The 20,575-nt window shown below is 44.0% G+C and overlaps 1 protein-coding gene across 22 annotated transcripts in view; it reads left to right on the plus strand.

The window, feature by feature from the left end:
* The window catches only part of NCAM1 (neural cell adhesion molecule 1), a 316,731-nt gene that overhangs the window by 272,074 nt on the left and 24,082 nt on the right, over nucleotides 1–20,575 (plus strand). For 6 of the 22 annotated variants that reach the window (XM_033204118.1, XM_033204129.1, XM_033204120.1 and 3 more), the window contains 7 exons: nucleotides 153–249; nucleotides 573–743; nucleotides 1,604–1,735; nucleotides 2,876–2,890; nucleotides 7,170–7,217; nucleotides 9,205–9,246; nucleotides 12,735–12,737. In XM_033204118.1, coding sequence (XP_033060009.1) covers nucleotides 153–249; nucleotides 573–743; nucleotides 1,604–1,735; nucleotides 2,876–2,890; nucleotides 7,170–7,217; nucleotides 9,205–9,246; nucleotides 12,735–12,737 — 508 coding nt within the window. Of the gene's footprint in view, nucleotides 1–152; nucleotides 250–572; nucleotides 744–1,603; nucleotides 1,736–2,875; nucleotides 2,891–6,438; nucleotides 6,442–7,169; nucleotides 7,218–9,204; nucleotides 9,247–12,734; nucleotides 12,738–20,575 lie in introns of all 22 variants that reach the window. The other 16 variants (XM_033204125.1, XM_033204131.1, XM_033204127.1 and 13 more) reach the window with 5 other exon arrangements.

A 20,575-nucleotide genomic window follows, 5' to 3' on the forward strand; every position in this document is an offset into this window, starting at 1 on the left:
CCTCTGCTGTTCTTTTCTCTTGTTTAAGGCTGGGCTGGAGCTAATGATTTGTACTTTACTAGTTCTGTTTTTTACTCAATCTAGTAAATAAAGATCTGAGTCTGTGACCATCCCGTGGGACACTTGTAACCCAAGAGCTTCTTCTTCTAAAGGTGACCCCGGACTCTGAAAATGATTTTGGAAACTACAACTGTACTGCAGTGAACCGCATTGGGCAGGAGTCCTTGGAATTCATCCTTGTTCAAGCAGGTGAGTGTCCCTTACGGCAGCTGCCACAACCCCCCACCTACCCCTGCCAGTCCAATTTGTGTACTTGAGTGATTCCAGGATACTGGGAAGAAGAAAGGGCCAGGGTCAGCAAAGCCAGAGGGTTGGGAAGCTGGGAGTCATTGGATCTGCGCATGGGGCATGTTGGGGAAGAAGCATCTGGTGAGATGGGCCAGGAGGACAGGATACAGTGACAGGATTCCCAAGAGTGAGCAGAAATGAAAGAGATGTGCCTTGTGACTGGGAGTTAATGGTCTTGGGCCAAACTGGGCTTACCTGTTTCTCCATATGTGTCCTCCCCACAGACACTCCCTCTTCACCATCCATCGACCAGGTGGAGCCATACTCCAGCACAGCCCAGGTGCAGTTTGATGAACCAGAGGCCACAGGTGGGGTGCCCATCCTCAAATACAAAGCTGAGTGGAGAGCAGTGGGTGAAGAAGTATGGCATTCCAAGTGGTATGATGCCAAGGAAGGTGAGTTGGGGGAGTCGGTGTTTCCATTGGGATCACGAGTACCTCGGTACTCAGATGTCCGCACTGCCATCCTGTGCGTGTTCCTAGAGAATTAGGAACTGCACCTCCAGAATTAGGTCAAAGTCACATCTGCAGGTTGATCTCATGTCACTATCTGTCCACCAGATTTTTTTTTTTTAAAGATCAATTCTAGTTATTTTTATTAATATAAAATATAAATAACATACATTTTATATTCCATCATTTTTAAGTGTACAATTCAGTGGCATTAAGTCATAACCATCACCACTATCCATCTCCACAACTTTTTATCATCCCAAACTGAAACTCTGTACCCATTAAACACTAACTCTTCATTTGCTACCTCTCCCTAGCCGCTGGCAACCACCATTCTTTCTGTCTCTATGTAGCTGGCTATTCTAAGTACCTCATATAAGTGGACTCATGGCATTTGTCCTTTTATGGCTAGCTTATTTTATTTCACTTAGCATAATATCTTCAAGGTTCATCCATGTTGTAGCATGTGTCAGAATTTCCTTCCTGTTTAAGGTGGAATAACATTCCATTGTATGTATATGCCACATCTCATGTATCCATTCCTCAGTCAGTGATCACTGGGGTTGTGTCTGCCTTCCAGCTATTGTGAATGATGCTGCTGTGAACATGGATAGCCAGTTATCTGTATCTGTTTGGTCCCGACTTTCAATTCTATGCATATGCCCAGAAATAAAATTGCTAGACCAAATGATAAATCTACAGTTAATTTTTTGAGGACCCTCCCTACTGTTTTCCAGAGTGGCTGCACTATTTTAACAGCAGACTTTCACTCTTTTGTCATCCTTCCCATATTCTCATAACAGCCAGCATGGAGGGCATCGTCACCATTGTGGGCCTGAAGCCCGAAACAACGTACGCCGTAAGGCTGGCGGCGCTCAATGGCAAAGGGCTGGGTGAGATCAGTGCGGCCTCCGAGTTCAAGACGCAGCCAGTCCGTAAGTAAAGCCAGCTGCCCACCTTTTCGCAGCCCACCCACTTCTCCCTGGGGGCAGCGGGGGACCCTGAGCTGGCCCATGTCATTGTTCAGACCACAGCTTTTTGTCTTTCAGATCCCTCTGCTCCTGGAGGCCCCACCTCCTAGTTCTCTGGTTCTCAGTGACAGCTAACACACAGTCCCTTCATTCTCTCTTTCTCCAAGGGGTTGGGGACACTGTCCTAGTAGCCGGTCCAGCTCGTTAGAATGACAGCCGTGGGGAGGGCACCAACACATTATTAAAGGAAGTAGGGAGAAAACCAGGAGTGGGTTGTCAGAGGATCTGGGAGAGTTGCTTTTTGACAGGCCACAAAAGCCCTAAGCACCCAGTGACTTGCAGGACACGGGTAAAGATGGTGACAGTTCACATAATGCATTGTGAGATTGTTGATGCAGCAGAGATATTAAGTCAGAGACAAATGGAAACTGCTATAGAATATGTGAGCAGTAGCAGAAACCCAGCAAAACCAAGGGGAAGAGGTAGCCCTGGCCTTGGCCTTTTCTGCTCCTCTCCCTCCCATAGCAAGAGCATTCCCCATGGCCTCTTTCAAGAGAATTGCTTCCCCCTCATTCCACTCAGGGATGTATCTCTAGGTTTTCCTCTGACATTCCCTCTTTCTTTAAACTACGCCTATCCCACTGTGCCCTCCCTTCCCACCAGCAGCCAGGCTCCGGGCAAGCTCTGCTCCTGTCATACCCCTCTGCAGACAGAGATACTGCCCTGGGACGCTCCTGAGTCCACCCAGCTAAAGAAGATACCGTAGAACTAAATTCCTGAGTGTTCACAGAGTTCCCTGGGCTCTCTGACCCCTGGATTTAAAATGCACCTGGGAGAATCCTTTGCTTCCTTCTCTTTGAAGCCAGGGACCTGCAAAGGGACCCACTACCCTTACCTCTTCCCAGAAATAGGAAAGCCTGTCTCATCTTCCTTCTACAGGAATGGCTTCTTTCTCTGGATTTGAAGTAATTTGATAATTTGAGTTTCCAGCTCCATGTGCTCTGCGGATTCTAGTCATTATCTTTTACATCTTTTTTTTTTTTTTTTCTTGGGTCTGTCTCTTGTCTTTTCTTTTCGTCTGTGTTCCATCCATGGGAAATGCAGATAGCCCTCCTCCACGTAAGTGCCTCTTCATACCTCATTACCTGTTTCCATAGCGTTAACATCTGCTAGTTCTAGTACTTAATTTAGTTCTGGTCCCTTTTTTGTCCCCTAGAGGCTGAAGTAGATGATATTGTCTGGGCCCTAACCACACTGACCTTAGTCTAGTTGTGCTGTTGTTAACGTCTGTAGGTTACTCCAAGAGGCTAACACTCTTCCTGTTTTAGAGCATGCAACTTCTGTGTCTTTGGAAATTGTGCTTATTTATTAATTTTTGTGTGTGATGATTACCCCACGGCAAAGATGATGTTTGCTGAGCCTCTGCAGATGGGCCCTGAATAACACGCTATAGCCCCGCCTCACCTTCAGCCAGGATGCCGGGAAAGTGACCACAGCCCCACCAGGTCACTATTCAAAATACCTTGAAGGAAAAAAAACCTGAAAGGATTTTCATATTTGCTTTTAGGAGATAAAGGAATTGAGCTCAGTTGCTTCCTTGCTTTTTGTCTGTCAGCTTGGTAGCTGGAGGGGAATAGGAGGATGGCCAGAGAGGCTCCTTGTAGCTGCCATAGTCAAAACATAGCATGAACTTTGGTTCTGAGCCATGGGCATGTCCTGCAGGCAGCTGTTGCAGAGTTAAGTCTCTAGTTCCGGTCAGCTCTGTTCTTTAGCATGTAGTTACTTGCAGTGTGCATCTCTTTGTTTGGCGAAGACTAACCAGCTAATGTAGGAGCTCTTGCGCCATGCATGGTAGGGAAGGGGAGATTCCTCACTAGAAGGACACCCTAATCATGGAAGCTGTACATAGAGGACACAGGGAACAAGGGTAACAGAGAGATGAACTGTGGTTTGACCCCGTCAGCCTGCAGAGATGCCCCTAAACTTCCCTTCTCCTGAGATTTGGCTCTTCCTAGGCTGAACCAGAATAACGGAGGGAGGTGTTACCCAGACAGACACCAAAGAAAAGGTATTCAGGAAGCTGTACAGTCTTTTCAGAAAAAGGCTCCCTGCTCCTGAAAGGTACCCAAGGAAGCTTATCTTTCTAACATTATTCAGAAATATCGCAGCAACAGCAAAAACTAAGTAGCTACATGTAGGCATTCTGAGATTTTGAGCAAGTGCCAAATCCCCCCTCAGCAGAGTTGGTGCGGGATGAACCAGCTCTTGAAGGCATCAGAGTTGGGGGATGGAGCCATCAGGCCGGACTGACAGGTACCTGCTCTGGGCGTGCAGCTGCTATGCCCTAAGCAAGTTTGGGAGGAGTCACTCTGGGCATGAGAGAACCTTCCTTCTGGATCTTCCCTGATCTTTAACTCATGGTTCAACTGAGTCTCCAGGTTTCCTCTGGTCTGGATTTGATCAGTAAATGAATGCTGGCTTAGTTACATTAAAGAGAGGAAGGCTGGGATGAGGCTCCCCTCTGAGTTTCTAACCAGTGACTGGAGTTTGAGTACTGAATCAGAGTAACTGGGTCTTGTACTTCAAAGGCCACAGTGGTTTTCATGCATTGCCAGCTCAGTTCTTACAAAGGTGAGATTTTATATATGTATAAATATATATATATATATATATATAGCAGAAGCTGTATTTTTAAGTCAATGTTAGAAATGAAATTCTTAGTGAAATTTTAACCTTAAATTAAAATTTTTAACTACAAAAAAGAGGTCTCCAGACCTTGTTGTTTATTGTCTGATAGTATCAAAATGGATAAGTAACCACGACTCCGAGAAGCCCTTTGGAAAAGGGTGGTGTCATGTCTGCATTCCAAGTAGGTCATGAATGCTACAACAGCAGGCATTGTTAGTGGTACAAAAAGTCAGTTTTTCTCAATCATATAATAAAGTTAAGGTCTGAAGAATCAAAAGGCAAACTTCTTTTAGATAAGTAGAACCATGGCATATTCTTAGAATTGAGCATGCCTTTTGCAAGAACTTTAGCAGGATGAGGCAGTGAACCTATGGGAACATCATATTATCAGCAAAGATGACTTATTATGGTCTTTCTTTGTGCCCTGATAACCTTCCCAGAGTTGCTGAAGTGAGGACTTAGCCCACAGAGTATCTTGCTACCCCTAGACCCATCCTGAAAATAGATATCATTGGGAGGATGCTGCCAGCAGTTACCACTGTTATGACAAACCCACCCTTTTGCTGCTAGGAACTGAGGAACAAGCCTTAGGAAGGACCTTCTCTGAATTCTTACTCCCATTTCTTGGAAGACACAAAGGTTGTCTGAACTTAGGTAAACAGAACCAACCGCCAGTTTAGCTGTGTGCTTGCACTGAGCCCAAGAACCGGTGGCATTGGTTTCTGATGCCAGTTTACAGCACTGCTGACACTGCACCCCCGTCCTGTAATACCGTTGGGATGCAGATGCACAGCAGGATCCCATGCCGCTGGAGTTGTGCCCTGGTTACACCCCAAGCCCTAAGGAAGAGAAGGCACAGAGTCAGCAGAGGCCAGTGTGCTGCACAGGGAGGTGTTGCTGCTGGACTCCTGGGCTGCCAGGTGTCAGGTGAGACCAGCGCATTTGGCACTGACTCATCACTTGAAGTTTGTTGAGATGTCTCAATAATGGGATTGCTTTCTTGGTTCTTTAATAGACCTCTCCGTGTTTAGAGACATGGATATGTCAAAGCAGGGATGAGCAGGGAAGCTAGTAAAAGCCACAAATTCTTGATGGACTCCTGCTTTCAAGCTGCCAGTTACTAAGCATGGCTTACCTGTTTGGAGGTTCTTTTGTGTGTAGTTCATGAATGTGCATGAAGGTCATGAGGAAACTGTGACTCCAAACAAACAAATCAGACTCTAACCTGGGAGAATGTACCTATTTCATGTTATTTTTTAAGCCAAATATGTGCATGCCATCAAGACACTCAGGAGGAAAGCTCAAAACCTCTGTTTGCCTTGTGAGGCGCTGCTTCTGTGAGATTCCTTACAACTAGCTGTGAATCTTCCCCTCCATGACTGAGCTACCCACCTTCATAATTTCATTGCCCAAACAATACATCTTAATTTGCTTCTGTACCATGAAGCGAAATAGACAATTTCTTTTTGAATGTAGAGATTATGAATGAGTCTCTACCTTTTAAAGGAGGCATCTTGAGATTTTTGTTTTCACATGTTGTCCCCCAGGTGGCGCACTGCAAGTATAAGTTAAATGGATTGTCATATATGTGGTTAAAGCACGTAAAATTCCATCTCTTTGCCAGAATAATATGGACAACTATGCAAACAATTCAAGCCAAACAAAGAAAAGAGAGGGAAGGAGACCATCCAATAATGATGAGTTACTATTCTTTGTTGCTTTGATTCCAGTGACACTGTACTCATGGTTTAATGAGATGCCCTCATAAGGAAGGTCAAAGACGACAAAACCATGAGTATTAGATATTAAGGCAGTGTCGGAGATACGCTGAGGTTTTTCCAGATTTTCATCTAGCTCTCGAAGGTGACTTTGTTTTGTGACTGTTGATGGGACTACTTCCAAATATTTGCCAATGAAAAACCAAAGATCCATTCAGTGTCCCAGTATCTCAGATGCACAACCAACCATCCTCTACACAGAAGGTTGGCTAGAATTTCAGTCCCAGTCTCTTCAACATTTCTATTCTCTGGAGGAGTGAGAATAATCCTGAATATTATTTGCATGGCTCTTCTGTAGCAGCCTCCAAATAACCACATTCTGTAGGGGAGTTTTTGGAAGGCAGCAGTGGTTGCAGCAGCATCTGTATGATAAAGGATCATGAACTTCACCCAGTAGTACACATTAGGTAGGACAGCCATTTCTGTTTCATTCATTCAGATGTTGAAATGAGTGAGGCATATAGGTTTTGCTATAAATAAAGTCATATATGGAAATACATGCCTATATAGAAACACATATATAGATGTGTAACATGAAAAGCCAATGTCTATTTTCTCCTTCACTGGTTCACCTTAAACTGAGGTCCAAATTCCCTTTCCTCCTATACCTCTGGTCCTATGGAGACAGCTGGTCCTGCTGAACTGGATATTTGTTTTCAGTCAAGGTTTGAGGCTTGTGCAGCTGTTCCTGGGCCAGACTTTACCTAAACTGCAGGGTTTGGCAGGTGCACAGCCTCAAGGTTTGAAGTTAGAGAGAGCCCTGCTCCTCGCTGGTGCCCTGGCCACCTGTTCAAACACAGTGTTGTTCTTCCCACTGTAACTGGCTTCAGCTCCTCATACTGACGCCCCAGGGTTGTTGCTTCCCTTTTTTTCATTCAGTATCTGTGTACCTCAATGATCTTTTTTCCCCACCTTCATTTTTCTTTCTTCAGCGGCATCTGCTAGCTGGTCTACCCCTGTTCCATTGTCTCCACCAGATAGTGAGTATCATTTTCTTCATCCATCTCTCTGCAGGTCGCTTTCCACCAGCCACAGTTTGTTCTGCCTAATGTTATCTCCTTCACCAGGTGATAATTCAACTCAGTTGGCGGAAAGCAGCGTCGGGTTTTAGAGAAGCAGATGAGAAGAGAAACAGGCATAGGGCTTCTCAGATCCATGAGGGGCAGCCTTCCCTGAAGGAGAGGCGAGGGAAAAGCATTGCTCTGGATAGAAACCCCTGCAGGCAGGATCCCCAAGGCAGCTTCCCTGGGGCCACCCCTGTCCTCAGGATTCTGAGTGGGCTGGATCAAAACTTGTTTTGGAGATTGACCAAGGGAATTGACCAAGAAAAATGTCTCCTCTGCAGGGTCATAGAAAATGTGTTGGAGTGTTTTGTTTTTACCCTTCATTTTAATTGGCACAGTTGGATACAGACATTGAAATTAGATAGGGAGGCCTGTAGCGTTCACTTTATCCATACATGCATACTTTTCTTGTAAATATTTGTGGGAAAATAAACAGTGTCTGGCAGATGTGCCTGGCAGTAGGCGCTTAGGCAAATCGTTTAACCCTTCACAAGTGAGCCTTGTTTATCTCCTCTGTAAAATAGGATGAGTAGTCACCCACGTCCTGCCACCCTAAAGAAAATCACAAACATTTTAATGTTTATCAAGCTCTGCTTTACCCACCTGGGATCATTACCACTGAGCCAGCAGTAATGTCAACAGGTCGCTCTCAGGTTTCGTCTTCCTGGCTAAGCCTTGCTCATTTCTGATCTAATTAATGTTGCTATCCTGTCCTTTTGTTCTTCTGAATGTGCAGGAGTAGAAGGGGCTCCAGGCCTGCCACTGTTTGGAGTTTTGAACCTAGCTTTCCAGGGAGGAATAGCAAAGGAAGGCCACAGCTCAGTAAGACACAAGATGCAATGCCAGCATCTGCCCAGAGTGGCAGACAGCAGCAAATGGGCAGGCAGGGTGGTGCCGCCTGGCTGGCTTCATTCTCCTTGATATATCAGAAGCCCCAGCAGTTTGGGCTCAGACTCAGGAGGTGACTCAAGCCTCAAGCTCAGAAGCCCTCTGTCACCATCTGTTGACTCATAAACATGCCCACCACCCCATGGAGTGCTTTTCCAGGCACTGTCCCGTAGCAGACAGAGTTCAGGCTTTGGAAGTAGACAGAGCTGGGTTCAAATCACAGCTCCACTACTTCCGCGTGAAGCTCCATGATGTAGGATAAGTCGCTAAACCTCCCCAAGTCTCAGATTTCTTACCTCTAAGGTGAAGAATGGATTCCACTTACCTTTTAAGTGTTTGTGAAAATTAAAGATTAAGAGTAAAGAACACAAAACATACTGCTCAGAATTTAGCAACTGGAATTAATAGTCAAAATAAATGAGAGTTATGTTATCTCTTCCTGCGTAAGAGTCATTTGTCAGCAGAATCTCTGATCATCTCTTTTAAATAAGTATATTAAGGTATTTTCAATATGTATATTAAGGCCCAGCATGGTGTCTCAGGCCTGTAATCCCAGCACTTTGAGAGGGCCAGGTGGGTGGATTGCTTGAGGCCAGGAGTTCAAGACCAGTCTGGGCAACATGGTGAAACCTTCTCTCTACTAAAAATATAAAAATTAGCCAGGCATGGTGGCATGCACCTGTAATCCCAATTACTTGGGAGGCTGTGGCAGGAGAATCGCTTGAACCTGGGAGATGGAGGTTGTAGTGAGATGAGATCGCACCATTGCACTCCAACCTGGGTGGCAGAGCAAGACTCCATCTCAAAATAATAAATAGATAAATAAATAAATATGTATATTAATATTGATCGCTCAGAGAGTGAGAGAATACCTCCTTCACCATCTTTATAATGATGCCTACATACATATAATATATGCACACCCATGTATATGTACATATATAGCTATGAGTTTAATTTATCTCCATTCTCTCCTTCACCTTTCTGTGCCTTTCTGTCTGTCATGTTTCCATAGCAACCTGGCCTCTTCCTGCCCTTGCAACCACAGAACCAGCTAGTGAGTACAGAGCTGAGCTGCTCTCAGCCAGACCTCTGATCGCTTGTTGTAGAGCCGACTTCTAGGTTACAGCGCTGCCTGTTGTTTTCCCTTTTATTAAAAGCAACAGTTGTGAATGCATGAAGGCTCCTAGCCTGGTGTGGTTTCCTAAGCATGCCGTCTGCTTGGCCAAGAGAGCAAACCAAGCATCAGCAAAAGAACGGGGGTGATTATTGGAAGAATACTCCATGTATGAGGAGGCCTTTCCAAATCGACTCTCTAGTTGAAAATAGACAAGGATTAGGGAAACGCTGAGGACACAAAAGAACAGCATCTCCTTCCCAGCTTTCGCTTTACTGTCCCTCCTTCTGAAATACACACGCTCATGTGCGTGTTAATTTAGCAGCAGAAAAAAGACTGAGAACCAGGGAAGGAATAGGAGAAAATGGCAGCTTGGGGAAAGGGAGAGGGTGATGCCAAGAAGGAAGGAGCCGCTGCTTCCTGACAGCATGCCTGGCTTTGTCTCCCTGTATGCAGAGCACAGGGGAAGGAGAGAGCTCCTTCCTGCTGTCTCCTTTCAGGCTCCTGCCTCAGTGCTAGAAAAATGATGGGCAGAAAAAGCCTAATCCAGGCTCCCCCTGGGTTGAGAGTCCAGATGAAAGTGCTGGAATTTATCTCTTGACAATAGAGTCAAGAGCCAGACTGTATCCTCTTTTTTTCATCATAGAAAACATTACCCAGAATCACTGCTGTAACGTGTTCCAAACTGGTCTTTATAATGCTCTAATGAAGTAAGATGTGTGTAGAGGACTTGAATCCCCTGAAGAATCCATATGAGTATGTATGTGTGCATGTTTGTAGTGTTCAAGCATCGAAGCTGTGTGGGAGTTTTAGATTTTATAATATTTCTGGTTGCACAGAAAAAAAAATGGCATACATCTCATCAAGCAGAACGAGAAGGCAGAAAGCAGGTATGCAAAGTATAACTCCAGCTCCCAGGGCCAAGCTTTCCGATACATAATTGAACAGAGAAGAAAAGAGTTTCCTGGTTCTGTGTGTTGCATGAAATGGTACTTTTTTTTCTACTGCAGAACACAGCTAAGGGTCTGCTTTCTTGGTGTTCCCTCCGTGTGTGTGCTGTGATGAATTTTAATTCCTGATGCTTTTAAGGTTTCATTTTGTCAGCAGAGCAGAGCCGATGACAATAGGCTGTGCTCGCATGGGTCTAATTCAGATTATGAGGTTTTTTTTACATTTGGAAAGGAATGCAGCTAACAGCCTCCTTTCGTATTCTACAGTGTCACTCCTGTCCTGTTTCAGCCTGGTGCAATGTGTGTCCAGGCACAGTAGGAGAAAGCTACGTAACGTATTTGTACAACTGTGTCACATTTCAGGTGACTCACTGTAGGTTGGTCCTCTCTGTTAGTGAAACACAATCTTGGCTCCAGATTTTGCCTGAAGAAGGAATTAGGTGTCTCTCCCCTGACATGTCTTTAATTTTTAAACATCAGACATTTCTGCCCACAGATAAAATGCTTAGTTGTGACATCCAAAGGGAAGAAAGTTTGAGTCATTTTATTTTGAACCACTTGACTACTGACCCAAATTGTAGGTCCCAGTGGATACTGAGATAAAGGAAAGATGCTCACAATTGGGCAGCAGCCTGAGTTTAGCATGAACATATTTCTCACCAGTAAGTGAAATGTAGCACATGTGAATTGCAGTGAAACTAATAGCAGAGTAGCTATCAGCATGTGAATATCCATCGATCATCAATCCATCAATGGGGTTGAAAATATCTCCCAGTTTTGCCTGTGTGTGTGTGTGTGTGTACCCATTTATAATTATGAGGGAATAAAGGTATTCTAAATAAAACCAAAGGAGCAATTGCTTAGTTGTATATAGTCCCTGCAAGTCCCCTTTGGTAGGAAGGTACCAGAATCTGTGTAATGCCAGACAATAAGAAAGAAGCATACATTCTATCAGCTCACAGTGGCAAGGGAAGAGGTAGCCTGGTTAAAGCATTTCTCTCGGGTTGTTTTTAACCAGCGGTGTTCTTTACACAGAAAGGTGTCTTCATCTCCCTTCTTTGCCCTTCTCCCTCAGCCTCAACTGGCAATGGCCAAAACATTCCCTGGCCTCTTAAATTTAAGGTCAGAAACCCAAAATGCCTTTTAACAAGTCAAGATCACTCAGTCACAACATAGGACCAAAAGGAATGCTTTTATGTCCACATAAGAAAAGTTTTTGTTTTTTTCATTGTAAATCTCAAATGTACGTCTTATCAGTGCAACCACAAGTCTAAAGATACAACTTTAACCGCAACAGGTTGGGTGCCGTGGCTCAAGCCTGTAATCCCAGCACTTTGGAAGGCTGAGGTAGAAGGATCACTTGAGCTCAGCCTGGCCAACATGGCGAAACCCCCATCTCTACAAAAAATAGAAAAATTAGCTGTGCATAGTGGTCCCAGCTATTCAGGAGGCTGAGACAGAAAGATTGCTTGAGCCTGAGAGGTCAAGACTGCAGTGAGCTATCTTCACGCCACTGCACTGCAGCCTGGGTGATGAAACGAGACCCTGTTTCAAAACAAACAAAACACTTTAACCACAAATGGCCAAACATTTGCTTAATGTCAAACTCTCAGCACATTAGGCCAAAGGTCCAGTTTCTGCTCTTTAGTGTCAGCACAGCCATTGTCTCAACCATCAGAAGGAAACCTATCCCCTAGTCTGCACTGGCCTCTTCCTTTATATGGGTCTTGACTTTAGGGAGGCTCACTGAGGTCTCAGGAATAATATGGGTTTGTGGAGAAAGAAGTGAGATAAGATCATCAAAGCCACCATCTTTGGCATGCATCCACCCAGCCTCATTCAGCCCATGCTCCCCTCTTCCTTATGCCACAGGAAACATGAAATGACGCTTTTTGATTTAATACAATCTTTTGTTCTTCTAGGGCACACAGTCTTCACCTTAAGACTCTCAGGACTTTTCCTTGATGACCCATATTCTGTTTCATTGCACTTGTTTCCCAAGGATGCTGAGACATTTCTGGAATCTGTGGATAATAACTTGCTTTTTTCTTTTCCTTTAACAGTCTCCTGGATTGACTTTGACATCTGGTTCCTGACAGCAACACCTCCCCATTTCAAAACAAGTTTACATGCTCCTGATGTGGTATTAATATGTAGCGTTGCAGCCGTAGCTAATGCTTATTGGTGTTGTTAACCAAATGCTCTTTATGATTTATTATCCTATTTCTGGGCAGTTTCGCTGCCCTCCCAGTGTTTCCTATATATGCTGCTAATTTAATTTAATTTCTCCTTTTATTTAGTCTGTGATTTTGTTGTTGATTTTTCTCCCTGCCCATTGTTTACATCAGTTTTTAATTTTTTTGTATTTTCCATGTGACCTCCTCCACTTTCCTTTCAACCAATCATGTGCGTGCGTATCATGTGACTTTGTCATGTGGCTTGCATGGTGCTGATGATGTCGTCCACGCTGGTGAACAGAAGGTAAAACTCTTTGTTCTGATTAGTGAAATAAATCTGGGACCACAGCCTGGCACGTAGGGCACACTCATTTCTTCCTGTCTCAGATTTCCCAAGCAAAGCCATTTGAGAGATTTCCTCTGGTTCTCAATTCACATCCGGAATTCATCATTCCTTGCAAACTTGACATGACAATTTGATATCACGACAACCTTTGCTTTGGTATTTTGCTTCAAGAAATTTGGTCACACAAACTGTTCTCTACAGTCAACCCACATTAGCCACAGCACAGTTTGCAAACTGAATTTTTACCAGATGGTTCATAAAAATTATTTCCCAGAAAGGTGTTTGGCAAATTAGCTTTATAGCATTGTTATTTAACTTTATCCGGTACTTCTAAAGACCATAGTTGTTCTAAAATGAGTCACATTCCTGTGAAAATGTTTACAACCTTGAAATGCTACAGAGTGAAATATATCAATTGCAAAGGTTGTATTTGTTCAAAACCCAATGAGAGTGCTTCATAAAATTCATGCACATTGAGGACTTTCTGAAATAAGAGATTTAAGAATTTGGATTAGAGCAGTTTGGCTGTGATTACCGAGGTGTCACTTTTTAAGAGTGGCCCTCCCCCAGGGAGGGGGAGAAAATCAAAGCAAAAGTCACTTGGTAATTACCATGACTGGAGATCTCCGTGTAATCAAGAAACACATGATTGACCCTTGCAGCAAAGGAAATAAAATTATAGCCTAATTAAGTGCATAGCAACGACAAAATAATTAGTTAATATTGTGACTGTCACAACCTCATTAAAACATTTCTCGCTTACCAGAAAGAGAGAAGGAAGCCTCTGCTCACAGCTTCCCTCAGTAAAATCAAACACCTATTCAGAACCTGCACTTTGGGTCATGTGCATTCAGTTTTCTCCTAACTGAAATGTTTTACTTCAAATCACACCCTGAGACATGGGCTACATGGATCACGAAAGCAAAACTAACACCAATAACCCCCGGTGTGCCCATGCATGCAAGGGGTCCCTGTTTGACCTCACTTCTCTGAGAACTGATTGGGCGACATCCACACAGACAAAACCGTCAACAGCTGGTCTCGCATGTCCTTTGTTCCTGGTCTGTTCTTGTGTTTCGTTCTCCTCCTGTGTGTTTAGCCCTGTGTACCTTCCCTCTCATTCACCCTCCACATTTCCCATCTCTGAGCACCTCAGCTTTATAGGGATGTCAGCTTGGCCCCAGTGTAGTCCCATTTACAGCCAGACTCCTGGACTTGCCTATGAGCCATCCTCATTTCCAAAAAGGAGATATTGGGTGTTGACATTGTACGAAATAAGGTGGGATTATCCCAGAAGCAGAACATCTGATGCAGTCCATGCCAATAAATTGGGCTTACCTTTAAAAATCATCTGAATATGCAAGTCTTAGGACAGAGACTATAGAGAGCTTAAGATTTTCTAAACTACAAGTCCCACCCAAAATATTGTATTTTCATGATTTCCCAAAGGTTGACCATCAGCAAGACTAGATATTTTTCAGACTTGTGATGACTGTTCAGTAGTTGATGTTCTGGAAAAAGATCTGGGCCTTTCCCATGAAATCTTAAATGTGAGCAGTTAGTGGATGTTGAATTTGAAACCTATTCATTTCTTTTTAAAAAACAAGCTTGGTCATTTCTGTGCAATGCTATAATTTGGAGCGAAACAAAGCACAATGTTAATAAGGTAGACACTAATTCACTCCTCTAAAGAGAGATCTCTTCCAGACATTTTAAGCCAGGGCAAGAAATGTTTAAAGATGTTTTCTGCAGTTGCCATAGAAACATTCCTTAGCAGTCGTCTTGGCTGTTGGTAAAAAATGTGGCCAGTACTAAAAAAAAAAAAAAAAAAAAAAAAAAATCACTGAGGGCCTTAGAGAATTCCAAAGCTATGATTACCCCCTCCTGGAACCATGTCCTCATCCATGACGGACCTTCTCCCGCCATCTGCAAGGGGGCAAACTGAGGACTTATTCAGGTGAGCCCGTAAGCAGCAGGAGTTGGTCAGGGCCAATACAATTCATGGAGGAGAGCAATAAAGCTTAGTTAAGGACAGTTATCACCTCCTCTCCCTGGGTATTAGCAAAGATTTAAGCTGAATTGGGCCTAAATGAGAAAGGTGAAAGGAAGCGGAGGAGTGAGGGGGGACTTTCTGCTGTCAGTGGGTTGTACACCCAACAATTGGTGACATCTGATGTTCCCTGTCCACCTTGCACCCCCTCAAAAAAAGAAAACTGCCTGGGATATGCGCAGCATAAGCTGGATGCTCCATCTACCTGAGTTCAGCGGGGCAGTGTTTACAGAATCCAGCAGCACTGCATGAAGTGTAGCGACTCAGAAGGAGAAGGGAGGTTATAACAGGGATTGAGCCCAATCCTTTATGGTTACTTGGCCCCTGAGCCTACAGGGCTTGGCCTGTAGAGGACTGTGACAGATAAGTTTAGACACCTGTCCCAGAAAAGAAGAAGTGAGGATGCAAACTTTGATTTCTAAGGTCATGGCATCATGTCACTGCAGGGCTTCCTCCAATGACTCCACGGAGCCGTGGCTTTGTCCACCAGCTACTGAGGACTCCGTGTAAATGGGACTCCCCACCAGCAGCATGCGTGAGATGAGAAGCCCCCTGCACCCCTCTGTCTGTGTGCTGCATGTCTGAGCATGACTCCCTCCCCAGCCATTCATAATGATATTTTTTTTCTTTAGCTACTGACACTGACTCGTACTAGGAAATGCTGATTCTGATGAGCTAAGCTCTTTAACACCCACTCTTCCTTCTTAGATTGAAAACATCACTAACCACCCCTTCCACTCCCTCCTTTATTTTTTTACAGCTGTGTGTCTGGATTGCCACGATCTCTGGCAGGTCAACACAGACTTTTCACCAGGGTTTCTGCTCTAATTGCCTTTACCTCCAAGGATTCCCTGCACTGGAGGTTCCCAGGGTAGACAGTCAGTGGGAAGGGGCTGAAGAAAAAGGCAGTGAGGTGTGTCAGCCCGAATCCTATGGGCAGGGACTGTGGGCTGCTGCTGGCCTTGGAAACTGACAGTTCCCTTAGGGTCACCAGTATGAGGGCTGTAATTCCCCAGGAGCCACATTCTTCTTCATAACCAATCTAATGTCCATGAAATAGAGCTGAAGATGGACACGAGCCCCCCTTGTGGCCTTGGAGGCAGGAGCGGAGTTAACTGTTGGTGATAGCAGTTATTTCTGTCATAACTTCCTCAGCCTGGATCAGCCCCATAACCACAAGCCATACCTTCCTGGTCATATTTTCTTTTTAGGAAGATGAAACAAAGATAATTGACCAATTAATCTGTTGGTGTTTTCATGACACCCGCGAGAAGAGAACTGGTATTTTTGTGGTTCGGTCTGTCAGAGCTCATTGGTTGCTGTTTAATTTGTACTTCGTGCTGCCATTTACTGCCCCACCCCAACACGCACTCTCACATTCATAATTCCTCAGGAAACTGGTGCTAGAAAGGATTCACAGACCAGATGCCTTAGTGAGTGTGGCCGCGGGGAGCTCAGCATCCTTGCTCTGCAAGCTGGGAACTGGCCATACCCACACTCACTCATTGTGTATCCCGAGGCTCCCTGGAGCCAGGGACTAGGATGGCAAAGATTCTGGTCACTCAGGCACAAGCAAAGCCGTAATGCTGAAGACAAAAGTGTCCGGAGGGGGGGAAAAAAAAACTTCAAAAGCTTCATCTAGCAGGAACAATGCCAAAGACAAATTAATACCCACCCTTACACTGCCAGGCTGTTCTTCGGGACTGTCCAAAAGCCACTTGGCATCCCTAGAATAGCCAGGTAGGTTACCAAAAGAGGCACCAGGGAGAGTCATGAGGATCCAAGAATGTATGCAACATAGATCACATCCGATTCTTTTGTTTGGTGTCAAGGGCTAAGAGCTTTGTTTCAGGAAAGAGAGTTAGTGGTCTAATAACGCTAAATCCTGATTCCCTCAGATAATTTGCTGGTGCCCTAAGGACCAGCCACGTTTCTAACCTCTGGATGTAATTGTAATGTTTCTGACTTAGAAAAAGTAAATAGGCATCATATTTGAATAGCTAAGTCGTACATTTTGGACTTTTCAAAAACTAAGAGTAAAAAGGTATATATAACACAAGTTTCAAATTGCTTGGAAGAAATAATCACCCAAATGAGGCAGGAGTTAGGATAAACAAAATGAACAGTATTTTTAAAACTAGACAGTCTTATTTGATAGGAAAAGTAAAAGATTGTAATGCAAGCCCCACATTTATCACGAGTTTATGCTCAGACACCTGAAACTTTGTGCAGATCTCTATGAGAGAGAAAACAAAGTGGATGAATAGAGAACACAGATGGAGGGCTTTTTGTTTTGTTTTGTTTTGTTTTTTTGAGGCTGAGTCTCACTGTCACCCAGGCTGGAGTGCAGTGGTGCGATCTCTGCTCACTGCAACCTCCACCTCCCATGCTCAAGCAATTCTCCTGCCTCAGCCTCCTGCGTAGCTGGGATTACAGGCACCACCATGCCTAGTTAATTTTTTTATTTTTTTTAGTAGAGACAGGGTTTCACCATGTTGACCAGACTGGTCTTGAACTCCTGACCTCAGGTGATCCACCCACCTTGGCCTCCCAAAGTGCTGGGATTACAGGCATGAGCCTCTGTGCCCAGCCCCAGATAGAGGCTTTCTTGAGGATGCCTGTTTGGCACCCCAGCCTTTCATTCAGAAGACACAGCTAACTCTTGGTGTTTGGGCTCCTTTGAGAGAGAAATAGAATGTTGTTTCCTGCTAAAATTCACCAATGCTGTCTAAGTACCCTGGATTTGCTACAGTTTTTGTTGTGGAATTCAGATATCCAGCCGGAATTTTCTAATTCCTGGGGCTTCTGCTGATGAGAGGAAGGGCATAAAGCCGATTCAGATTTAAGGGTACAGTAGCACAGTAATTACAAACAGAGAACCTGTGATAGGCATGACCAGAAATATACATTTCAATTATGGTTTCTAAGGGAGAATTTCATAGGACCTGCCTATGATATATCTGACTGTATGTGGCCTCTATGGTACGTTCTTTCTTTCTTGGGTTCGTGATTCACATCCTGCTAGAAAATAACAGAACTGCACAATACTTTATATTTGTTATTGGCAAAGTTTCTTTTTAATGTTCTGTTGGTGTAGTCTTTACATAATACATTTTGGGGGGAACATTTGACTCATGGCTAAAGCTAAACTCCAAGGGTGTAATTAACACCAGGGGTCTTCTGGGAGCAACCTGCCGATTGCTGCTGAATCGCAAACCAACATTTACAAATAATTACAATATTGGTTTTACTGAAATTACTCATAATGATTTCAATCAGAGCAGCCATCTCAGAACACAGTGCACATCAGGGCTCTCTCAGGCATTTCTTCTGCTAATGTGCTCAATATAGCAGTCAGCCTCCTGAACGGAAAGGTCCCTTTTCTCCCGCCGCAGCCCCTCCCTCATCAGGCATGGCTTTGTGCAGAAAGCCTAAGAAAGTTTCTCTAACCCCATTTCTACTCTTTAAGAGAATTCACTGACAGTGAACACTGGAAGATAAGACACTTGATTAAACAATTGCTCTTTGCATATTTTCATGTACTCACAGCAAGTTACAGAGCCAGCAAATGGGTCCAAATCTCTGTGATATTAGTTGAATATGATCGTCCTGTAGAAATACTGTCATAGGCTGGATGCAGGGGCTCACACCTATAATCCCAGTACTTTGGGAGGCCAACGTAGGAGGATAACTTGAGCCTAGAAGTTCAAGACCAGCCTCAGTAACACAGTGAGCCCCATCTCTACAAAAACTTTAAAAATTAGCCAAGTGTGGTGGCATGCGCCTGTGGTCCTAGCTCCTCTGGAGGCTGTGGTGAGTGAATCACTTGAGTCATGGAGATTGAGACTGCAGTGAGCTATGACTATGACACTGCACTTCAACCTGAATGACAGAGCAAGACCCTGTCTCAAAAAAAAAAAGGTCATAGGAAGCATTATGTATCTGTCCAAGGGCCCCATCATCTTTTAAAAGAATTAATCATACCTTAGTTTTTTCATCTGGCAAACAAAATTGTGTCTTACTTACCTCTGAGACTTCAGTGCCTGATAGACTACCTGGGACCTAGTAGATACTCAGTACACGTCTGTTGAATACATCATAGGTAGAGCACTCTAAATAGTAAACCTAAATTTTATTTTATTTTATTTTTGAGACAAGATCTCACTCTGTCACCCAGGCTGGAGTGCAGTGGCATGATCTTGGCTCACTGCAACCTCTGCCTCCGGTTCAAGTGATTCTTGTGCCTCAGCCTCTCGAGTAGCTGTAGCAGGGATTACAGGCACATGCCACCACACCCAGCTATTTTTTTTTTTTTTTTTTTTTGGTAGAGACTTAGTTCACAATGTTGGCCAGGCTGGTCACAAACTCCTAACCTCAAGTGATCCACCTGCCTCAGCCTCCCAAAGTCCTAGGATTATAGGCATGAGCCACCACACCCAGCCAATATTATTATATAATATAAAATGCTCTAAATTCTATGAGAAAATAATACACACATATCAGAGTACTGATAGTCACTCAGATACAATGATAGCAAATTACAGTGTTCTAACTATATCAAATGTTGGAACTGTGTTCTAACTATGGTATAGATTTTGGTGGTTTTTCTCTGATTCAAATTAAATTTTTTTCTGAAAGAAATCTAAAGATAAGAGAGTACTTTGATCAGGGAAGTTGATTTCTGCAGGATTCCCCAGAGAGACTTTTATTCTTAGGTCTTTGAAGAGACTTGGGAGTCTCTTTTCAAAGATAAAACTTTTGAGATAACTTTTTCAACATTTTAAAGCAAAAAGTTAACAACTTTCTGCCTTAGAGATGTGGAATTGTTGACCTTGGAGTGCATCTCCCTAAAATTGGCTGAAAGTCTTGTATTTTGTGTTCTGTTTCCCACAATGTCATGAGAAACAGCCCAGGTATAGTTGGCAGTCCGTGCTAGTGCAGTGGCTGTCACTGTTTCACATGACAGCAGGGCTGGAAGGAGCCCTAAAGAGCATCCAGTTCAGGGCCCATATTTTGCAAATGTGGAATGAAACTTGATCGAGGCTACAGACCCCCGCCATGATGCAGAGTTCGGAGACAGCATTTTGCAGGATTGATTCAGCCTTGAAAACTCACACTGCTCAATTTCAAGAGGAACTAACTAGGAATGTGCAGCCAGAGAAGCCCCAGTGGACTGATCCCTAAAAGGAGGCCTTGGGAGAAGGATGCAGTCCTTGCCTAGTGGGCGTGTTGGAAGGGCCGCTGATGCTGCCTGTAAAAATCCCCCCCACGCTAGGGCAGGTAGACCATTCAGCACAGAGCCAGTGTTGTGATTCTGAGTGAACAAAGTTAGAATAATTATGTTCATTTGCAGTAGGTCTAGGGTCATCAACCATTCCAGTTTGCCTGGGACTGAAGGGTTTCCCAGGATGTTGAACTTGCAGTGCTAAAACCTGGAATGTTCCATGCTAATCAGGATGAGTTGGTCACCCCAATTTAATCAGAGAATGCAATTTGTAAAGTTCTCCTGTGTCTCCTTCTGTTTGTTCAGCATTTCTGAATCTACACAGAGCTCTGCCCTGATTTAAAATCTATGCCACTTTGAGTCGCTTTTTAGCGCTAGGTATCTATAATGATGTAGACATAACTGATGTATTGTCTAGGACTTGGGACAGTCCAAAGGAATCTGGAAAGCCTAAATACCTTGACATGTCTAAACCAAATTTCTACCTATTTTCCACTGAATAGCTGTGGCCCAGAGCTAGAT

The sequence above is a fragment of the Trachypithecus francoisi genome, unplaced genomic scaffold (genome assembly GCF_009764315.1).
Source record: "Trachypithecus francoisi isolate TF-2019V2 unplaced genomic scaffold, Tfra_2.0 Lachesis_group8, whole genome shotgun sequence".
Lineage (NCBI taxonomy): Eukaryota > Metazoa > Chordata > Mammalia > Primates > Cercopithecidae > Trachypithecus > Trachypithecus francoisi.